Genomic DNA, 18,755 nt, shown 5'->3' with positions numbered 1-18,755 from the left:
TCTTGCCTCGAGTTTCCTCAACGTTGTCCCCAACCCAAATCCATCTTCAGTTTTGCCATCGTTGAATAGAGCATTCGTCAAATCACATTGCAGCGGTGGTGGCCTGTCCTGTCGCGCTTGCTGGGGAAGGTTCTCAAGCAGATGACTGGTGTCAGTTATGATGAGTTCAGGAAATTGTGTTTGTCTTTTTGATTCCAGGTACCCGTTTTATGATCATGTATTCCAGAGCCAAAGTTTTATTTGCATGAATCAATCATTGCATTGGAGCCCTAACAAGGTATCGTCTTGGCCTAAAGTAGTTGAACCCATCACTCACTTTCCGGCCCTCTCAGAGTCGGAATGCGATTGCTCGCAGATGTTCCATCTCAATGTTGTCAAAGCATGAGCCAGTACCTCTGAGCTCTTGTTCTTGTTTTTTCCTCGTCCCAATTCCTGTCATTTCAGATAAAAGGGTACCATCTCTATGATCGGGATCCTTAGAGTCGCCCTTTTCTTTGTAGGAGACCAGCTGAGACGACCTATGGGTTGCCCTGGCAGGGGAACTCGGATGTACCCTTTAAAACATGATGTCACTTAACATGCTATTATATTTGCAAGAGGAGCAGGGGACGCTAGGGATGAAGAATACCTCTTGGTAGACATGTAGTCAACAGCAAGGACGGAACTTAGGCATAAAACGAAGAGGTTTGGGATTGGGAAAATCAGGGGAGAGAAGAATTGGTAAATGAACATCAGTTCACACCCTGCGGCATGGATTGTTGTGAAGGCAAACTGCGCTTGACTGCTAGGTTTCGGGTTCTAGCTTAGCCTACTGGACACGAAGAGTGAAGAAAGAGAAGGAGGCCTTTATACTTGTAAGCTAGCACTAGAATTAAATCTTCCAGTCGACGCGTCGAGTTAAAGCAGGGTTTCACGGCTGGGATATGGCTATATGTACCTCTGACATGAGGCTTATACATTGCGCCATTGTTACTCCCTGAGTGACTGCTGGGTGACTTTTAACACTAAACGACAGCTAATTCACAAGGTATAGGTAAGATAAGATACTTCTCTGTTAAGGCTCTACCACTTCGCTCTTCGACGACGGCGCGGTTCTCAGTCGTGTCTTTCTGGAGTTTGAGATTGTCGGTGTGAAGGGTGATGTCGAGACTACTTGACGTCCCCCCTGCATTCATGCATCCTGGGGAGCATTGCAATCCACCGACACCTGAGCACGAGAGAGGATGTTGGACTAACCTTTCCATGATTTGCCAGCAGTGTGTTTAATGAAATCAAGCTTGCCGGAAAAGAAATTGGACAGTCCAGGGTTTCTAGTTCCAATGTCCAAGCGGTTGGCCCTGGGATTGTCGCTTTAGAAAATTAGTGAAGGTGATTCGCTAGTCTTGGGACCAAGAGGATCGAATTTGAGCTGATGGTGTGTATCACAGTTTTGTGTTACTGGAAGCTGCAGCTGTCCCGCATTTGGTGGTGAACATGATTGGTCGAGTTGCTGGCTAACCCGATCAACTCTAGTGCTCACTGGGTTGAAAGCAACACAAATCTGTGATACCCTGTTAAACCTAACTGTGATTATTATCCTGCTTTCTTGTATCTATCTGGCCTCTTGCATTCTAACCCCTCAATTTTAGGTCCTGCATTGCTGTATTCCTACTTGAGATACTTTATATCAGGTGACTTTGTCTTTTCCTATTCCGAGATTCATTTGGTTAAAAGGCCTTGCGGAATTAGCCGCTTGCAGCGGTTTAACAATACACTCTATACGGAATATCGAGAGTAGAGTCGCCAAAGGCTTTCCCTGTCTAATGAGAACCTAACAAACTGTTGTTGGCGACTTGCACCTCAGGTGGCTTGCATAATTTGACTCAAATGAATATGATGTTCTATGCTTGTGACTTCCTGGAAAATAAAAGGTGCAAGGAAAACGTATATTGCTTCTTCGGTGCACATAGGTTACCATTGTACTAGGCATTAGCGTAATGAGAGATACATGACTCTCAGGAACAGAGACAATGACGCAAGTGAAGCATCATTTCCTGCAATGGCAGGTGAGTGTCCATCTCCATAGGTATCTGAGAAACCTAGCCCAGTATCGCAAGGAATCAGTCTCATGTAAGTGGCACACCGCACATGTACTGCCCCCACTAGCCTCTTCGGTCCCTGGTCTAAGCTGAGAAGTTGACTGAATAGTTAATTCTAATTCTGGTTGATGTGCATATTGTTCTTTTGTTCCAGATTACACGCCTACCATTAACTCCACTAGGAAAACTAGCAACTGACGAGAACTTATCCCTAACATCCTAACCCGCGGGGAAGGATAAGCTTAATACTTGACTATAAGCCTTTTAAACTAATATAAGTTAAGATATAAGAAATAACCTATTTATTAACATGGGGAATGGCTTACTTGTTTAGCATAGTTACTTATTATATTAATTTGTATTATTGAGAATAGTAATATATTACACGATAATCTTTATATCTAACAAGAAGAGAAGGTATAGAAAAGAACTAGGTTCAAGCTTCCATCTTTGATATTGAACACAATTAATCTTCATGGCCTATATCATCTAGCGCCAGGCGCTGTTATACCATCACGGCGGAGTTGTTTCAATTCCTATTCCTTAATCTCTCTCCAAATTTGTAAAAGAGGATAGGTAGCGGAATGAAGGCTACAGCGAGGAAGCCCAGGACAGAGTTGCCCCAGCCAAGGCCCAGATCATCGTACATAGGTGGTCCGGCCAGGGGAAGGAATGCTGCAAACAAACAGCGGAAGACAGCGAGCGCGGCAAGAGCTGAAGCAGCTCCTTGTGCGCCAAACACGTCGACTACGTATAGCTGAGAGGGCATCTGGATGAGAGTAAGGTTAGAATTGTGAATTGGCAAATATTGTTTGGCCGCGATCTACTCACCATGATGGAGAAGATGCCGAATCCGACGAAGGAGGTTCCTATTATCGGAACAATCCAGTGGACCTTCTCCTCTGCGGCCCAACCGTACCAGAACAAGCCAACAGCGAGGAGTGGAGTTGCGACCATTGTCATCATCAGCCTAGTCTCCGGCTTGGGAGATGCATCTTTTGCGCTTATCATTTTATCGGTGATTCCGAAGATAAAGAGGCCCATGAACATGCCTATCCCAAGTCCAATGTAACTCAAACCGGAGATGCCCGTGTCGAAGTCGTACTGGCCTTCGAAGACCTGGGGGAAGGTAGTGAATAGAAGGTACATAAGACCGAATGCAAAAGCATTAAACAGTGACAGTAGGAACACAACGGTACTGGTAAAGAGCATGGTGATGGCCTTGGTGCTGGTCTGTAAGATAAGGGTGGAGGTCTTGATAGAGCGGGCTCCAGCTGGTCGAAGGTCCTCATTGCCAGTCTCCTTGCGAAGTCGCGCGGCTCGGCGGGACAAGATGGATGGTGCATAGGTCTCTCGCATAAATAGGACACAGATAACGCCATTGACGCCACTCTGTTGCCCAAGTCAGTCGAGAAGTCTGTGTCGTTGATGGCGCAGATACCACTTACCAAAATTGCAATTATCCAGAATGTCCATCGCCAGCCTAGATCAGCACTTATGAAGCCACCAGCGATTGGACCAAGGACCTTGGTAGCTGACGTCAGCAAGGGAAACAGAACAGTAGATTGGATCAGTGGACTTACGGGTCCAAGGAGAGGCCCAAGAACGAAGCCCGCCATTGCTTTTGTTCTGTTGTTCGGGGTTGTCACATCGGCAATCGTGCCGCCACCGATTGTGACCGGAGCAGAGCCAGCGGCACCGGCGAGAAAGCGGCAAGCTAAGAAACCTCCCAAGTTCGGAGCGGCTGCACAGCCTATGGTCATACCCAAGGTGATCACGTTGCAAACGTTGTATATCCAGTACCTTCCGTGCAATTCTGATAGAGGCGCAATCAGCAGGGGCCCGAAGGCGAACCCCAACAGGTAGATCGAAACAACGAGGGTCACGACTGTCGCGTTTGTGATGGCGAAGTCCTTGGCAAGATCGGACGCAGCCGGGGCGAACATGGTCGCGGCGAGGTTACTGTTATCCGCAGAGGTAAGCAGCTGGACCGAGAGGTTGGTGGAGTGTACAAAAGAGATGGCTTACACAGTGAGTGTCATGAAGGAGATGATAACAACATGAGCTCCACGCTCGTGAGCAGGCCAATTCAAAGGGTTCTCCGGGTCATTTTCCTGCCAGTCAATGACATTGGAGTCTGAAGACGTGGCATTTGCCTTGATCTCAGCCTCCAACATTTCTTTCGAGGCCCGGTCATGGCTGGATTCGACAGCGGTCTCGACGTCGGAATTCATGTTGACAATAGCAGAGGAGCATAGGTTTTACGAAAAAGTGAGAGGGAAAACGTGAACAAGCCACATCGTTACGTGGATCAGTATTTAAGGGAAACTGGACTGGATATGTCCACGGACATAATCAAGGGGAACTTTCCATCGGCACATGCAATACTCATTCACGGAAGATGCGTGTTTGAGTCGTCTCGGTTAAGCAACCTGTTCGGGTTAAGCGGCGCTCGTTCGGGGCGCGCTATAGCGGAGGGTCGGCGACGGGAGCGGATGGTCGGCGCATGCGGAGCATCATAAATCGCCGCCCGCCTCGTCCTGTAGGCGCTTTTTTTTTTCAGCCTCCGTTTCTCTTCCTGAGTCCATCAGCTTGTATCTGCCCAAATGTCTGATCAAAGTCCTCACGAAACGGACCTCTGTTCTACTCACAGTGCCGCGGATCTTAGCACTCCGACCGCTCGTCCCCCCCCTCATCGCCGCCGGGATAAGAAGCAGCTTTCGTGCGAATTCTGCCGGAAGAGAAAGTACAGATTAAGCCTGCTCGCTTCTGCAAACTCTTTGAGAACAACTTGCTAATTTTACTTTTTGTTTTCCAGGTTGAAATGTGACAGGAAGCAGCCATGCTCTGCTTGTGCATCACGCAACTTGAGCTGCTCCTTTCCCAGTGCTCGCGCACCCCGGCTTGTGTCGCGGCCGTCACCTGCAACCCAAATTGCGCAAAAGCCGAGCCTTTCAGTTCTTGAGGACAAAGTTAGGTCCTTAGAGCAGATGATGATATCGACTTTGACTACCATACGTCACGAGCGGCCTGACCTTGAGGCTTCGTCACCCTTGAGCAACAGCGGGATCTCGCCACGACCTCACCTAGCCGAGGCTGGGACGATGCGCTGTGGTAACCAAGGGACAGAGTATTTCGGAGGCGTTCACTGGGTTGCTATAATGGATGGCATAGCGGAATTGAAAGGCCACTTTGAGAATCTCAATGAGAGCCAGTCTCCCGGAAGACACGGTCGGGAAGTACCCGACGAGTCGCGCCAGCGCCCACTCTTGCTATACAGCGGTACACGGGCGCCTCCAAAGGAAATGCTGATTTCTGAGTTACCTGAGAAAAACATAGTAGACAGGATGGTGTTTTATTATTTCAGTGAGATGTCGATGATGCCACGTGAGTACTGGACTTGCGACTCCCTGGTGCTGAGCAGCATCCACTAACGATACGTTCTAAGTGATTGCCCTTCATTCCCCGACGTTTCTTCAACAAGTAAGTAAGCGCACCGCTTATTCATAACAGGTCGACGGCATATTGAGCAACTTTCACTAGTATGAACAATTCTGGGCCAACCCTGGTGAAGTGTCCATCCACTGGATCGGTCTCCTGTACAGCATACTTAGTGTATCGACCATATTCTCACGCAAATCGGAAGCCCCAACCAGTAATACCATGTCGAACTCCGGGTACACTGCGCAGTATTCAGAGTATGCCCATCATATGGTACACTGCCTAAAGGCCGGAGACTATGTTCGAGGAGGACCATACATTCTTGAGACACTGATCAATTACATAGTACTGGAGCTTATGATGGCATCTCCCTCGCCGGATGTCCATTCAGGAATATGTGCGACAACAGGGCTGATGACGCAGATTGCTTTGCGCATGGGCTACCACCGTGACCCGTGCCACTTCCCCGAGATATCTTGTTTTGAAGGCGAGATGCGGCGGCGAATCTGGGCCATGGTTCATATTTGCGATACCTCAATGTCTGTGCTCAGCGGGTCACCAAGGGTCATAGCTGAAGGATCGTGGGACACCAAACCGCCTCGGAACCTGCACGACAGTGACCTTGATCCAGGCTGTACTACTCTTCCTGACTCACGCCCAGACTCGGAGTTGACTCCAGTGTCGTGTCCACTGGCCAGGTATAAGCTGAGTCTCACCGTCGGCTGGCTGATTGACGCCGACGTTTTTCATGGTCTCTTATTGCCTTCTGAAATGCGACGCGCAGAGGCCCGCCTTGCAGAGACGTGGAATACCATCCCGGATAGATTCAAGTTTGAATCACTGAGCAACTGTCTTTCGGAGTCCCCAGCAGGAGTAGGGCAGCGGATCGGCCTTACGAGCCTCTAAAACAAGATGTACATCATGCTGCACATTTCCCACCTCCTCAAGAGCCCCCGATCGGCCGACGATGGAGACCCTGCTGCGGGAGACGATGCTGAGTATGAACTGCACTCACGACGTAAATGCATACATTCAGCCCTGCAAAACGTAGAATTCCTGATCATTATGGACACGGAATCCCGACCCGGCGGCACTCTGACTATGCTGAAGAATAAGATGTCCATATTCGCAGTGCACGAGTCCCTCGTCGCGACTGCGGTTCTCGGCACATTCCTCTATCATTTCGGACCATGGCCTGCGACTAGCGGTGTGGCCCACGGTATTGACATAGCGTACATCGAGGCTACGTTGAGGAATTGCAAGGATACGTGGGTGCGATGGAGCGAGTGGTCGTCGGACGCCAAAAGGGCTGTGGACTTGCTGGACCTGGTGTTCCAGAAGCTGGATGGGAGCATGGAGACGGTGCCGCTGAGTGAATTTTCACTGGCGTTAGATGGCATGGGCTTGAACCTTGGCTGGGATACTGAGTATCTGTGACTCGATATTAACAGATGTGTTATTTGCAGCTGAGACTTGTAGCTGAGAGCTTATATCACCACAGAGAACTTAGCGACTCCATATTAACGTCGGTGACGTGTTCAGCGCGTAGTTAGTGAGGAATAGGTCCGACAAGAGGGCACCTGCAGGATAACTGCACTAACTCCCGTTGCCCTGGGCACCATATCGACCAGCATGAATAGTACTAGACAGTGAAATAGAACAGTCTACTTACAGAAAGGGCAGAGGAACAGCTGAAGTACGCTAACAATCCTCTTGTGCATTACTCACCCAGCATATACTAGCTGCCAGGGTCACTTCGTGTTCAGATGGAGAATCCCCCTCCGTTGCAACTATGATGCGTCTAATATTTCTATATAATTTTTAGCTAAGAGTATTAATACTACAAGTAACCTTCTATACAAAACCATTCAAGGACTTTAAATTATATATTAAAGCCTTAGTTCTTATTTTTTAATGCTTATATATTTAAATTAATAAAAAGAATATAATACTTACTTAACCTAGAATCTTATTTTCTTTATATAGTTTTATTTTATTATAAGGTGAAGTATTTTATAAATTATTTATTTATGTATGATATTATTTTCCATTAACTTATTAGATTTTTATGAAAGCCTACATAAAGATTATTATTTATACATTTAGCCATAGAAGGATATAAATATAATTATATTCCAGGATTCTAATTAAAGGATAAAAAGATAACATTCTATCTTAAATATTAGGCTCTAAAACTGGCCCTACCTAGGGTTACTATTATAAGTTTAGGATTTATAGCAGGTAATAGGACTTGAGGTTATAGTCCTAGAGATAGGGTAAATAGGGCTAGTATAGGCTATGTGCGGGCTAAGGGCTAGCTGAGGGGGCTGACAAAACGCCCCAAAAGCGGTAGGTTACGTGTCGCCTGACTTTCGTCTTATAATACCAAAACATCTAATCATGAATACGCTACATCCAAGCAGATTAGAGAATGAAGATGCGAAGAAAGTCTTCGATGAACTGGAGAAGGAAATTGTCAATTTCTCGGACAGGATTTTCCAATCCAAGCCACCTGCCGATAGCTCACAGGCAACTTTCACACTCAGCGAGAGGGTTGTAGAGAGAAACGCCAGGCCTGATTCATTTCCCGAGGAACTACTCGTCTGCCCGAAAGCTCGTCTCCATGAATCTACGGTAAAGAAGAGGCCAAAAATCTTCAAGTGTCGGTGCTGCTGTGTAGGCGAACCGCATTCAAAAGACTTGACCTACAAGCGTAAGTTACTCAAGTATAAACGTTTCGGAGTATGGAAGCTGATTTGAATTAGTCATAAAAGGGAGAAGCCTTCTCAGAGAGGAACTACATCCTGATGGGCTGCGCAAATGGTTTATTGTGACACTGAAGCCAGAAACGCTCCAAGTTGTCATTTTGAGACTATCAGAAGTATCGCCGATATGTCAGACACTTCTCTTTGAAATCTGTCCGCCGTTTTGCTAATTCTGCATAGATTCTAAAGAGGTTGAAACCGTGTCAAAGAACATTGCCTCGTGGGGAATATCTTCTGAGCGTGGTATTGGCATGACAGTTGGGCCCAGAACGGTGGAGATGATACAGAAGTAAGTCTCTGCCAGATCTTGCTCGAAACCATTCGGACTGTTCTTGGAAACTGACCTGTAGAAGCGACTGGAGGTTCCCATCTACAAAGATAATGAAAGTTATCCTCCACTCGTCCAACACCGCAACATTGCTTCCGAAGCCGTCAAGTGTCGAGCTAAAACACTTTGGCGTATTGCAATCTCCGGAGAAGGATGTCGGTCAACTCGCTCTCGCAAACCTATTGCCTCAGTCCTACTTCTGTGTCCTTTCCAAAGGATCTAGGTCGGACGAAGAAGGCTGGGAAGTTCGAGGTCAGTCCGATCCCAGTAGCAGAGTAGTGGTTTGGTGCTACCACTAACAAAGCTTACTGCAGTCAACGCGGATACACGAATATGCCACGAAATTAACCCTCTTGGCAGACTTGTTGTCACTCTTCAGAAGACGATGGTGCACCAAGCCATGGCCCAGAGCCAGCAGGGACCTGAGGGCGATGTTCACTTTTACTTCGATCTACGTGAAGGTCAGTCATTCGAACCGTTTTAAGCATTTTCTGAAAACTGACTGTCGCACTGACGATAGACGCACAGTTGTTCGCCGCGTATCTGCAAGCTGCTCAGGACAGATTGCGTGATATGTTCGTCCGTGGCCCATTGGAGGATGAGCAAATCGTGTATTCTCTGTTGTCTGATGTTGATTACAGTCTACGTGCCCAGGCTAACGGTTGGTTGGAGTTTCGAATACCCACCGAAGATGACACACAAGCAAAAATCAGATTTATGTTGGTATCATCACAGGGAGCTGGAGAGCAGAGGTACAGGGCAGTTGTTTCACGAGAGGGATACTCTGATGCTGTCTGTATCGACTGTAGGGAGTTTCCTATCGCATTTTATATAAATGCCTCGAGGCTGACGGAGTGAACAGTCAAGGACAAAACGCCACAGATATCTCAAAGAGGCCTCTTGAAGTCTCTGCAAGACATCGAGGTATGGATAAGTGATTACGATGCCAATGGCAAGTTTGTTGTCTCCCAGATGAGCTGGGAGGAACTCACTCAACGAGGGACCAAGTCCCGGAGCTTAAGAGCAACATTCATCAAGAGGTAAGCATTCCCAGAAAACCCCAACAAATAGCTTACAGTTTTGGAAGCGAAAACGACCCTACGGCCGGCGATTGGCTTGATGAGGTAGATGACCTGATCAGAGCTATGCGAGGCGACAGAAAAGATCCTTACGAGCGAGTCAAGATTGCCATCATCGACTCTGGCTTGCATGATAGGGAGAGAGGCCGTTACCGAGCTGAGTATAAAGACTTTACTGATGTACATATGAATGACTCGTGGCACGGTACTTGCTGTGCGGGGATCATCCAGGGGATGTATGAGGAGGCTAGGCTATACATCGCAAGGGTCTTTGAACGGGACCACGCGGATGAGATTGAAGGACCTCTTCGAATGGCAAGAGTCTGTTTCCGATACCTGTGAAGTCGCAGTTTATACTGAATGTTCAATTAGGCTATTCACTGGGCTATTGAGCCACCGCGCTCCGTCGACATCATCAGCATCTCCGCTGGCTTCCGAAACTACTCCAAGGAACTAGACGACGCTGTCACAAGAGCCAAAGCTTCTGGTGTTCTTGTCATAGCTGCAGCGTCAAACTGGCAGAACAAAAATACCGTCGCATTCCCAGCTCGGCATAACCTCAGCGCCATGTGCATTTACTCTACAAATACTGGAAATCAGAGCTCAAGCTTTAATCCAGAGCCTCGTGCTGATACACAGAACTTTGCGATCCTGGGCGAGGGGTTTCAACATCCAGATCAAAGGAGGAATGAGCGCATGAGCGGAACGTCAAGTAAGAACCGCGGATCTTGAGGGGAAATGCACTTGCTGATTGTGAACAGTGGCAACGGCTGTGGCTGCGGGACTTGCTGCAAGGATCGTCGACTTTTCACGACAGAAGGATAACAAGGCGTCCATCTTCAGAGCACAGGATGTAGGTAAATTACCTGGTATGCTGGCCATATTTGGTGCTATGTCGAAACCAGCAGGTAATCTAAGATACATATCACCATTGGAGTTGTTGCCTTTGAGGCACGGAGACAGTCGAGAAGCGAACAGACAGCGTGTAAGGGAGGTTCTATCGCAAGCGATGGAGAGGGCAAACTAGAGGAGCGTTCGCGTTAAATAACAGCAGAAATTCACATCAACAATCAGCCTAGTTTCCCGGGCCTTCATCCAAGATCACAACTTCGTCAAGCTCATCATCCTCGACAATGGTAAAACCCTCCAAGCCCTCGTCCCGCAATACGCTCTCAACATTTAGCTCACTATCATCACCACCTGCAAACGTAGCTCTCTTGGTGTACGGGTCCACTGACCAGTCCTTCATCAGTAAGCCCTTGTGGATCTTGGCAAGGCGGATAGCCCAGATGAAGTCTCCGGCGTGCTCCCCAGAAACTCGCTGGGAGGCGATGCGTTTGTTGGTGGCTGTAGCCCGCATTGTAGCAACCAATGGAAGGTCACTGTAAATCATCAATATTTGCTGAGATCTATAACGAGAAGTGAGACTCACAGTTCTGGACCGATGTCAGCTGCCACGTTGGTCTCTTCCTGCACTTCCCGCTTCCCCGCACGGGCGACCTTGATGCCTGTGATCATAAACATGGACCACGAGACTTTTCCCTTGACGTAGGCTTTCAACTGATCTTGCTCTAGACAATCCTCGATATACCCCTTCGTAGGCTGCACTATATACGTATCCAGTCGATCATACGCCTCATGGCTCTCCACAGCCTTCATAAACGCAAACTGCAGACTCGCCTTGGCTGTGACGCCAGTTGCTGCAAGAATCGGCGCGCCGGCAGCGAGATTAGTGCCCGGAGACTTTAATCTGGTATCATCCCATGTGAAGTTGAGACTAGTGTTGCAAAAGACGCGCATGCGTGGGGGGAAGGGGAGGATTGAATCAGCGTTGAGAGGGAAGTCGAGGGTTTTGAGATTGGAGACCAAGTGGCCTAGACAGAGAGGGGCAATGGAATCATCGCCGTCACCGCGGAGGATGGTGTCCTCTGGGGGAGGAGGATAATCGGTTTGACGGAGCTTGAACCAGACTTTTTCCATTTTTCTATTGCCAAGATGTAAGAGGCGATATGACGGATCCCATTAGCAGCCTGGTTGTAGAGCTGAATGAAATGTAATTGTGAGGCCTCTTGGAGACAACAAGGCTGTGCTGTGCCACCTGCAATACATTACATGCATAGCCAATTGGCCATCAATGTGCCTCTGTGTCAATCCCGTGGCATTTGATGTAACACAGCATTTATCGCTGATCGAGTTCTCAAACAATCTCCAAATTGCGCCTAACTTAGTATTCTGCCTGTTTTCCAGCTCTTGACTCAAGGTGCTGACAATTGCCCCCTCAGTAACGAATTTTGAACATGATCCGACTCGTTACCATTTATTTCGCTGCACGTAAGCTGCCGCACTTTGACTCGGCCTATCACCAAGTTTCACCGTATTGAGTAAACAGTGCGACGAAACGAATACACACGCATATATATGATCAGAAGCAAATAAGAATAGTGAGTCACATACCGCATCTATAGGGCTGATGCTCGGCAACTCTCTTCAACTGCAGAGCTGATCGCTCCATTGCGAAGGATCTCAGCGGTCCAGCATCAGCGAGCCGCTGTGGAGATGGCGCGATTGTACGCGCCAACCAATCGGATGATTGATCTACGCTTACTTTAGTGAGTCGATCAGTATCAGTGAGTCAACGTTATTTCTCACTGCATCTGAGAACAGCGCAGATGGAAGCCAGTTGATCCAAACTGATGATGTAACGAGAATGGATTCATTCAATCTAACATTGAATCTCATGCTGACCAATGACTATTTAAGACCATAACCTCGCGGGCTTTCAACTGTTCTTCGATTAGAACACATCTTCTGAAGGCTTCGCCGTTCAAGGACACCCGACACAACCCCTCAGAGCCCCTCACTGTGCTTCTCAGCACACAATTCACCCTCCCCTCAATCACCATGGCCCAGTCCACCACTCCAGGCTTCGACAAAGCCTTCGCCCAAACCCTATGCGATCTCCAAGTCCCCAAAGTCCTCAGATTCTCCCCAAACGGCCGACAACTCTTGTACTCCACCAGTCTCATCGGCGGTCATCGCAAAGGCAAAAACGCCCTGTCAACGCTCTGGATCGCATCATCCTTTGAACCAAACTCTTCTCGCCAACTAACATCCGGTCTTTACAACGACACTTGGCCAAAATGGCACCCTGACGGAATCAGAATTGCCTTTCTGTCAGACCGTGCGAAAGCTGGTGAATCTTCGGCGATTTACATCCTGAGAATGGACGGCGGTGATGCGATACCTATAACTAATGCTGAGAATGAGGAGGATATTGAGACTTTTCTGTTCTCACCCGATGGTAAGACGATTGCGTATGTCTCGCCGGATGAGAAATCGGAGGATGAGAAGGAAAAGAGTGACAAGGACGAGCCTGATCCTGAAGTCTGGGGCGAGAAGTGGGATTTTGCGAGATTAAGGCTCGTTGATGTGGAATCTCACGAGACAAAGGTTCTTGTTGGTGGGGATACGCACGTTGGTGAATTTTCTTGGAGCCCTGATGGCAAGAAAGTTGTTTTTATGAGTCAGGAGAATCCTCATATCGAAGAGGCGATGTTGACTGGCACGACTATCTCAACAGTTGATGTCGAGACCGGCGAGGTCACGGAGCTTTGTAAGATCATGAATGAGCCGTATGATCTTACCTGGTCGCCGGATGGGCAGGTTTACTTCATCACTGGTGTACCTGCTGATAAAGATACTGGAGGAAGAGCTGTCTACAGGACTGATCCCAAGGCCGATACTCGCGATCTCGTCAAGGTTGCATGTGGCGTGGATGACGACGCTGGAGGTCTTCACGTCGTTGGTGGCAAGGTCCTTGTGAACCGTCAGGTTAGGTTTGTCGATGTCATCAGTGAGATTGAAGGCGATGATCTTTTCGATGAGAAGAAGGAGTTTTGGGTTTATGATGTCTTTGTTAATCAAGAGACTGGGACTTCAACTCTTGCAGCGAGCTTGTCAGATGCTGGTACGCCATACGACATCTTCGTTATCGAGTCAGGAAAGGAAAAGATCAAAATCTCCAACCATGGAAAACCACTTGCAGACAGATCCCTTGGCTCAAGCACAGTCCTCACCTGTCGCTCCACCGACGATGAAGTCGAACTCGACAGCCTTTATTTCACCCCATCATCCAAAGCCAACTCCGACACGACGCCAACTGAACCCCTCCCAACATTCGTCCTAATCCACGGCGGTCCAACATCTCGCGACACTGATACCTTCGACACAACTTGTTTCAACTGGGCCCCATACATCCTCTCAAAAGGCTACGGCATTCTCCTCCCTCAATATCGCGGCTCAAGTGGCCGCGGTGAGAAATTCGCTTCGTATAGTATGGGTGGACAGGGGAAGTATGACTACGCTGATGTTGTGGCTATCACCGATAATGCTATCAAGAAGGGTTTTGCAGACCCCAAGAAACTGATTGTTGGAGGTTGGAGTCAAGGTGGTCTTTTGACGTATCTGTGTAGCGTGCGCAATGGTCTTCATGGTCTGGGGTGGCGCTTCAACGCAGCTATTGCAGGAGCAGGAGTATGCGATATTGAAAGTCTTGCCCTTAGCGCTGACCTCGGATCAACGTACGAGATCGAACTTGCGGGGGGTAATACAATCTGGACTCTCAACCGCGACGACACGAGAAATCGACAGGGCAGTGCGCTTTGGGAAGTCGCCAGTGCAGTGAAGCATACCAAAGAGACAGGGGAGATGGTCATCCCGCCTATGTTGATCTTTCACGGTGATAAAGATGAACGATGTCCGTTTTCACAGGCTAAGGGGTTTAGGAGGGCGTTGAGGCACTGGGGGCTGAAGTGCGAGTTTGTCAAGTTCCCGGGGGAGGGGCATGGGATTGAACAGCAGAGGTTTTGGTTTGATATGTTCGAGAGGATTGGGAGGTGGTGTGACACTTACATTGGAGATGGAGTGGATGAGCATGAGATGAAGCTGGCGATGAGATGAGGTGCCACTGTCTGTATGTAGCTGATAATGATTGAACTTTTGACAAGGCCCTTGACTGTTCTGCTCAATGGCAGCAGACATTCGCGTTAGGCATACATGTTCATAGTAGCTGCAGATGTGAACAGAGTGACAGTGGCAGAATACCTTCTCGCAGTGTCTCGACACCGGAACAGCGAACACTCCTACCTTGTTATTCACTCTAGCATTTCCTTTCATAAGAAAACAAGTTCATTCCTGGAACCTCGTCCCAACTCAAACCTCTTTCCCACCTCCCAGGTTTTCATCTCAGATAACTCCACACTCATCATCACAACAGCCGGAAACAATAATTCACATGGCAATCATGCCTCACCCCCTTCTTCAGACCGAGGCTGATCACAGCGCCCCTGTCGTCCTTCCTCCCCCTAACGCTACTTCTCTCACCCCAAAGGAGCGCAACCCAATCTATCTCCGCTCCTTTCTCCGCTATGCCATCGGCGCCGCCGCCACATCCACCAACGAAGCCCTCGCCCTACGCGTGATGAAGCACGACCCCGTCTTCAACACCTACACCCTGATCCCCATGAAAAACTCGCGCCTCAAGAAACCTGGTGATCTTGAGGTCGTTGTCATCACCGCCGCGGAAATGAAGAAGATGCCTGATCGCTGGGGGGGCAAGATCACAAAGGATACAACTACGCGCACGGGCCCGAGTTTGGCGGAGTTTCCGGGCTCGGTTCCTGAGTTTGGGGAGGTGAAGGACGTTGGGCTGGAGGTTCTGGCGTGGAGGGTTTTTGGGAGTGAAGATAAGGTGTTTATGGATACGGATGGATTTGGACTTCCGGGCGTGTCGGGAATGATTCAGGCTTGGTTCGAGCGTATCTGAGGGAAGATTGACCTGGGAATATGGAGTACTTGGCTGAATTGTTGACCCTTTGTAAGGTTTGTAAGGACACTGGAGGGATGATTCAATGGTGAAGATCCGGTTTTGGTAGGAATAACATCGATGTAAGGGTAGCTGGCAGTTATGTAGTTTGCCAAATGTAAATCTGTTGTTTTGGTACTTCTCTTTTTATCTCAAATGAATAACATGCTCAGACGATCAAACTTTGTCTCAATATTTATGGCGACTGTGAAGATATCGTGAAGTTATGCACCATGCTTCTTACTCCCTGGCTGCAGTAACGTGCGAGCGGCTCTGCTTTTTAGCGCCGCCCCTGCTTGTTCTTGGGGTACAGGTTCCGGGAGGATTAGCCCCAAATTCCTGACCTACGATTTGACGGCGCGTATAATCAGCTCATCAGCCTGTGACTCAAGAAGTATTTAAAAAAACTCGCATCCAACGCAAACCGACGGTTCATCGTCTTATTATACGTTATAAACAAATCTTGCAACCTTTGATCACTAAACCCATACTGAAGGCAATTGAAATCATGGCTACTAAAGCAAACGTCCCCAAAGCTCCCTCCAAAACCATTGAGGAATTTCTCCACCGCCATCCCCAAGTCCGCACCGACACCGCCGCAAAAGCCGAACTAGACCATCTCCACGAACACGACGATACATTCTGCGTCATAAACAAACTCTACGATAATGCCATTCTTCACAAAGACTACGACCCGGACTCTCTAAAACTCATATTTGCGTTTGCTTACGTCAACGATGAGCAAGCAATGGCCCATTATGCAGAAGACGCTGGAGAAGATGATAGTGTCTTGTGCGATTGTGAAGTGGGGAGGGAGGAGGGTCCGGATCACCACCTTCATGAGTTTGTGAGGGCTACCGAACCGGATTGTGAGGTTCATAAGGGAGAGGAGCCTGATCCGGGGTGTAAGGATTGTTGGCCGGTTTATTGTGGGAGCAATTGTCGGGGGGTTGAGGGGTTTGAGTGAGGGTCAGTTTGGGATGTGCATGTTGGTTGAGATGAGATGCAGACGTCGTGACCTTGGCACTTTATTCGATGGCACTAGGCTGAATGTACTTGTGAAGAGGTATATATATGATACGATCCCAATAACTACTTGAGCTACCTTAATCTCTCCCATCATATGCCCTCATCGCTCTCTCGCTCACCGTGCTTCCAAAATGTCAGACAAAACATAAGTAAACTACACAGCCGGCCCCTCCAAGAACTCAGCTACATGGCCCAGTCCCGACAAGAAGCCCAGCTTCATCGACATACCCAAAGTAGACGTCATCAACGCCGGCTCTGGCATCCGCCTCTTCCATGCGAGGACATCCACCATGCAGTTCTACAAGTGACCAAGCATATTGCGCGAGGTCTCTATAAGCTTGTTAGTATGAATGCTAGCGAGTATTCGTGCACGGTTGTCATATCGGCGAATTAGTCACGGGATGAACTTTTGTGGAAGAATGGGTTTCCGTGGGATCGTGAGGGGGGTCTGTAAGACGCTGTTTTGAAGTAGAAAGAGGCGCTTGGATCATACTACATCTATGGCCAGATTGGAAAGGTGGTTCTCAAAGAGGAAGCCAGAGGGATCTCTTTTTGGTTGCGTGACGATTCCTTGACAAGGGGCTGTCTTCACAGCCAACAGCTTTGACACTACTGATGGCAGCTTGGTCATATCATTTGAGTAATACAACGATACAGGACATGTCTTCTCATTAAAGGGTATCGTATGTCAGTGATGCGGAGTCTCATGGACTTGGGAATAAGACTGAGCATTATCCATCTTAAAATTTGTCTTGACGTCTAGTCTATCGTCATGTCTATCATGCCTGTATGTCTAAATCTAAAGTCTATCCTCCTCTATTCAATATCGCTGAAAACCAAAGTCTCTAACCATCTATCTTCACGCCCAACCAATTCTAAAAAGCTCATAATGACTCTCATCACCCCTCCCAACACCACTCCTCTTATCCAACTTCTGTCTCTCCAAAATATCCAACCTCCTCCCATTCTCCCCACGCAGTCTATCCTTCTCCGCAAAAGCAGCTTCGACAGTATCTCCAATGCCCGCAAACTTCCCATTAGGTCGTATCGTAACCAACAACCAGAAAACACCATCATCCGAGAGAAGTCGTGTTGCGCAGTCTCGTAGCCAGCGTGCGTGCTCGGGAGCGTATACTACATCGGTGGCGAAGAGCATGGTTACTGGGACGTCGAAGGGGGCCGAGTTGGAGAAATCGGCCCAGTCGAGGAGGGAAGCTTGCACGGGGGAGGGGGAGGGGTAGTTGATTGAGATGTTGGATTCCAGATTTGAGAGAACGGCTGGGTGGTAGTCTGTTGCGATGATCTTGGAGTCGTTGATGCCCAGAGCGGGAATGAGTTTTCCGAGAACGAGGCTCACAAGCCCGGTGCCTGCACCAAGCTCGATAATACGATTATGTTCGGTAGGGTCAAGATTTGTCAGACCAAATCTTTCTGGGTCTGTACACATGAGATCCGAGAAGACGATCGAAGCACCCCAACTTTGGAGTCCCACGTCTTCAAAGTCTGTATCATTCGTTCCCGCAAGTCCGTCGTTCAGTTGAACAGAAATCTGCTTCTTCTTCTTCTCCTCCTCAGGGACTTTCATATCAAACGAAAAGTCTCGCAAAAACGGAGAGTTCTGATCATCTTCATCCAGGGCGCTTGCAAACAGTGACTCAAAGATATACGCCGCCTGGTCCAGCGCCCGCTGACTCGCTTCCTCCGATGAAAAGATCTCCAAACTTTCAACGCGCGAGATAAGTCCCGTCAACCAGCGCTCGGCAAACGATTTCTCATGAACATCTGCACGAATAATCGCAGGTGTCAGTTCCGCCTCGTCATCTTCGTTTCCGGAGGTATATCCCGAATCCACCTCGGCAAAAGCATGCTTCGAGTCCCCCAACTCCTTCGAAAAAGGGAATGATAAAGGACAGTAAATAGCCGCCAAGTAATGCAGCGCGTTGAAAATATCTACTTCGGTGCGTTTAGAGAGTGTGAATAAAGGCGGTAAGCTGCTCGAGGGCAGCGCGAGGGTGCTCATTTTGACCCAGTCTGTAATAATTAAAGATCGTGGAGTGAACAGGGAGTGGAATCCGGGGAGAAAGAAAGATAAAGAAGGAGAAAATTATTAAAGTGGGTGGCGGGCGCTATCTTGAAATAGGTCTAAGCCCGGAACATGAAGCTATCGTGGAA

At 48.4% G+C, this 18,755-nt stretch overlaps 8 protein-coding genes across 8 annotated transcripts; 5 read left to right on the top strand and 3 right to left on the bottom strand.

Moving 5' to 3' along the window:
- Positions 1-2,607: 2,607 nt before the first annotated feature.
- On the bottom strand, positions 2,608-4,312 carry FOIG_03891 (uncharacterized protein; the record flags this gene model as incomplete). The annotated part of the gene is made up of 5 exons (XM_031201925.1): positions 2,608-2,847; positions 2,910-3,470; positions 3,527-3,604; positions 3,662-4,040; positions 4,107-4,312. 5 exons carry the CDS (start codon positions 4,310-4,312, stop codon positions 2,608-2,610), a joined length of 1,464 nt encoding a protein of 487 aa, XP_031069449.1.
- Positions 4,313-4,684: 372 nt separating this feature from the next.
- On the top strand, positions 4,685-6,956 carry FOIG_03890 (uncharacterized protein; the record flags this gene model as incomplete). The annotated part of the gene is made up of 5 exons (XM_031201924.1): positions 4,685-4,800; positions 4,897-5,465; positions 5,527-5,561; positions 5,622-6,392; positions 6,432-6,956. The coding sequence occupies 5 exons, from the start codon at positions 4,685-4,687 to the stop codon at positions 6,954-6,956; spliced, it is 2,016 nt and encodes a 671-aa protein (XP_031069448.1).
- Positions 6,957-9,185: 2,229 nt separating this feature from the next.
- On the top strand, positions 9,186-10,423 carry FOIG_03889 (uncharacterized protein; the record flags this gene model as incomplete). Its single annotated transcript, XM_031201923.1, has 4 exons — positions 9,186-9,417; positions 9,475-9,652; positions 9,700-10,012; positions 10,064-10,423. 4 exons carry the CDS (start codon positions 9,186-9,188, stop codon positions 10,421-10,423), a joined length of 1,083 nt encoding a protein of 360 aa, XP_031069447.1.
- Positions 10,424-10,766: 343 nt separating this feature from the next.
- Positions 10,767-11,671, bottom strand: FOIG_03888 (uncharacterized protein; the record flags this gene model as incomplete). Its single annotated transcript, XM_031201922.1, has 2 exons — positions 10,767-11,073; positions 11,124-11,671. 2 exons carry the CDS (start codon positions 11,669-11,671, stop codon positions 10,767-10,769), a joined length of 855 nt encoding a protein of 284 aa, XP_031069446.1.
- Positions 11,672-12,592: 921 nt separating this feature from the next.
- Positions 12,593-14,837, top strand: FOIG_03887 (uncharacterized protein; the record flags this gene model as incomplete). Its single annotated transcript, XM_031201921.1, has 1 exon — positions 12,593-14,837. The coding sequence occupies one exon, from the start codon at positions 12,593-12,595 to the stop codon at positions 14,648-14,650; it is 2,058 nt and encodes a 685-aa protein (XP_031069445.1). The 3' UTR covers positions 14,651-14,837.
- Positions 14,838-14,993: 156 nt separating this feature from the next.
- On the top strand, positions 14,994-15,515 carry FOIG_03886 (uncharacterized protein; the record flags this gene model as incomplete). The annotated part of the gene is made up of 1 exon (XM_031201920.1): positions 14,994-15,515. The coding sequence occupies one exon, from the start codon at positions 14,994-14,996 to the stop codon at positions 15,513-15,515; it is 522 nt and encodes a 173-aa protein (XP_031069444.1).
- Positions 15,516-16,062: 547 nt separating this feature from the next.
- On the top strand, positions 16,063-16,891 carry FOIG_03885 (uncharacterized protein; the record flags this gene model as incomplete). Its single annotated transcript, XM_031201919.1, has 2 exons — positions 16,063-16,459; positions 16,746-16,891. The coding sequence occupies 2 exons, from the start codon at positions 16,063-16,065 to the stop codon at positions 16,889-16,891; spliced, it is 543 nt and encodes a 180-aa protein (XP_031069443.1).
- A 416-nt stretch (positions 16,892-17,307) lies between these two features.
- On the bottom strand, positions 17,308-18,749 carry FOIG_03884 (uncharacterized protein). The gene has a single exon (XM_031201918.1). It carries the CDS (start codon positions 18,601-18,603, stop codon positions 17,443-17,445), a length of 1,161 nt encoding a protein of 386 aa, XP_031069442.1. The 5' UTR covers positions 18,604-18,749; the 3' UTR covers positions 17,308-17,442.
- Positions 18,750-18,755: the final 6 nt, after the last annotated feature.

Source organism: Fusarium odoratissimum, assembly GCF_000260195.1.
Source record: "Fusarium odoratissimum NRRL 54006 unplaced genomic scaffold supercont1.4, whole genome shotgun sequence".
Lineage (NCBI taxonomy): Eukaryota > Fungi > Ascomycota > Sordariomycetes > Hypocreales > Nectriaceae > Fusarium > Fusarium odoratissimum.
The sequence above is the reverse complement of the archived record's forward strand: the minus strand, read 5'-3'. Positions and strand labels throughout refer to the sequence as shown.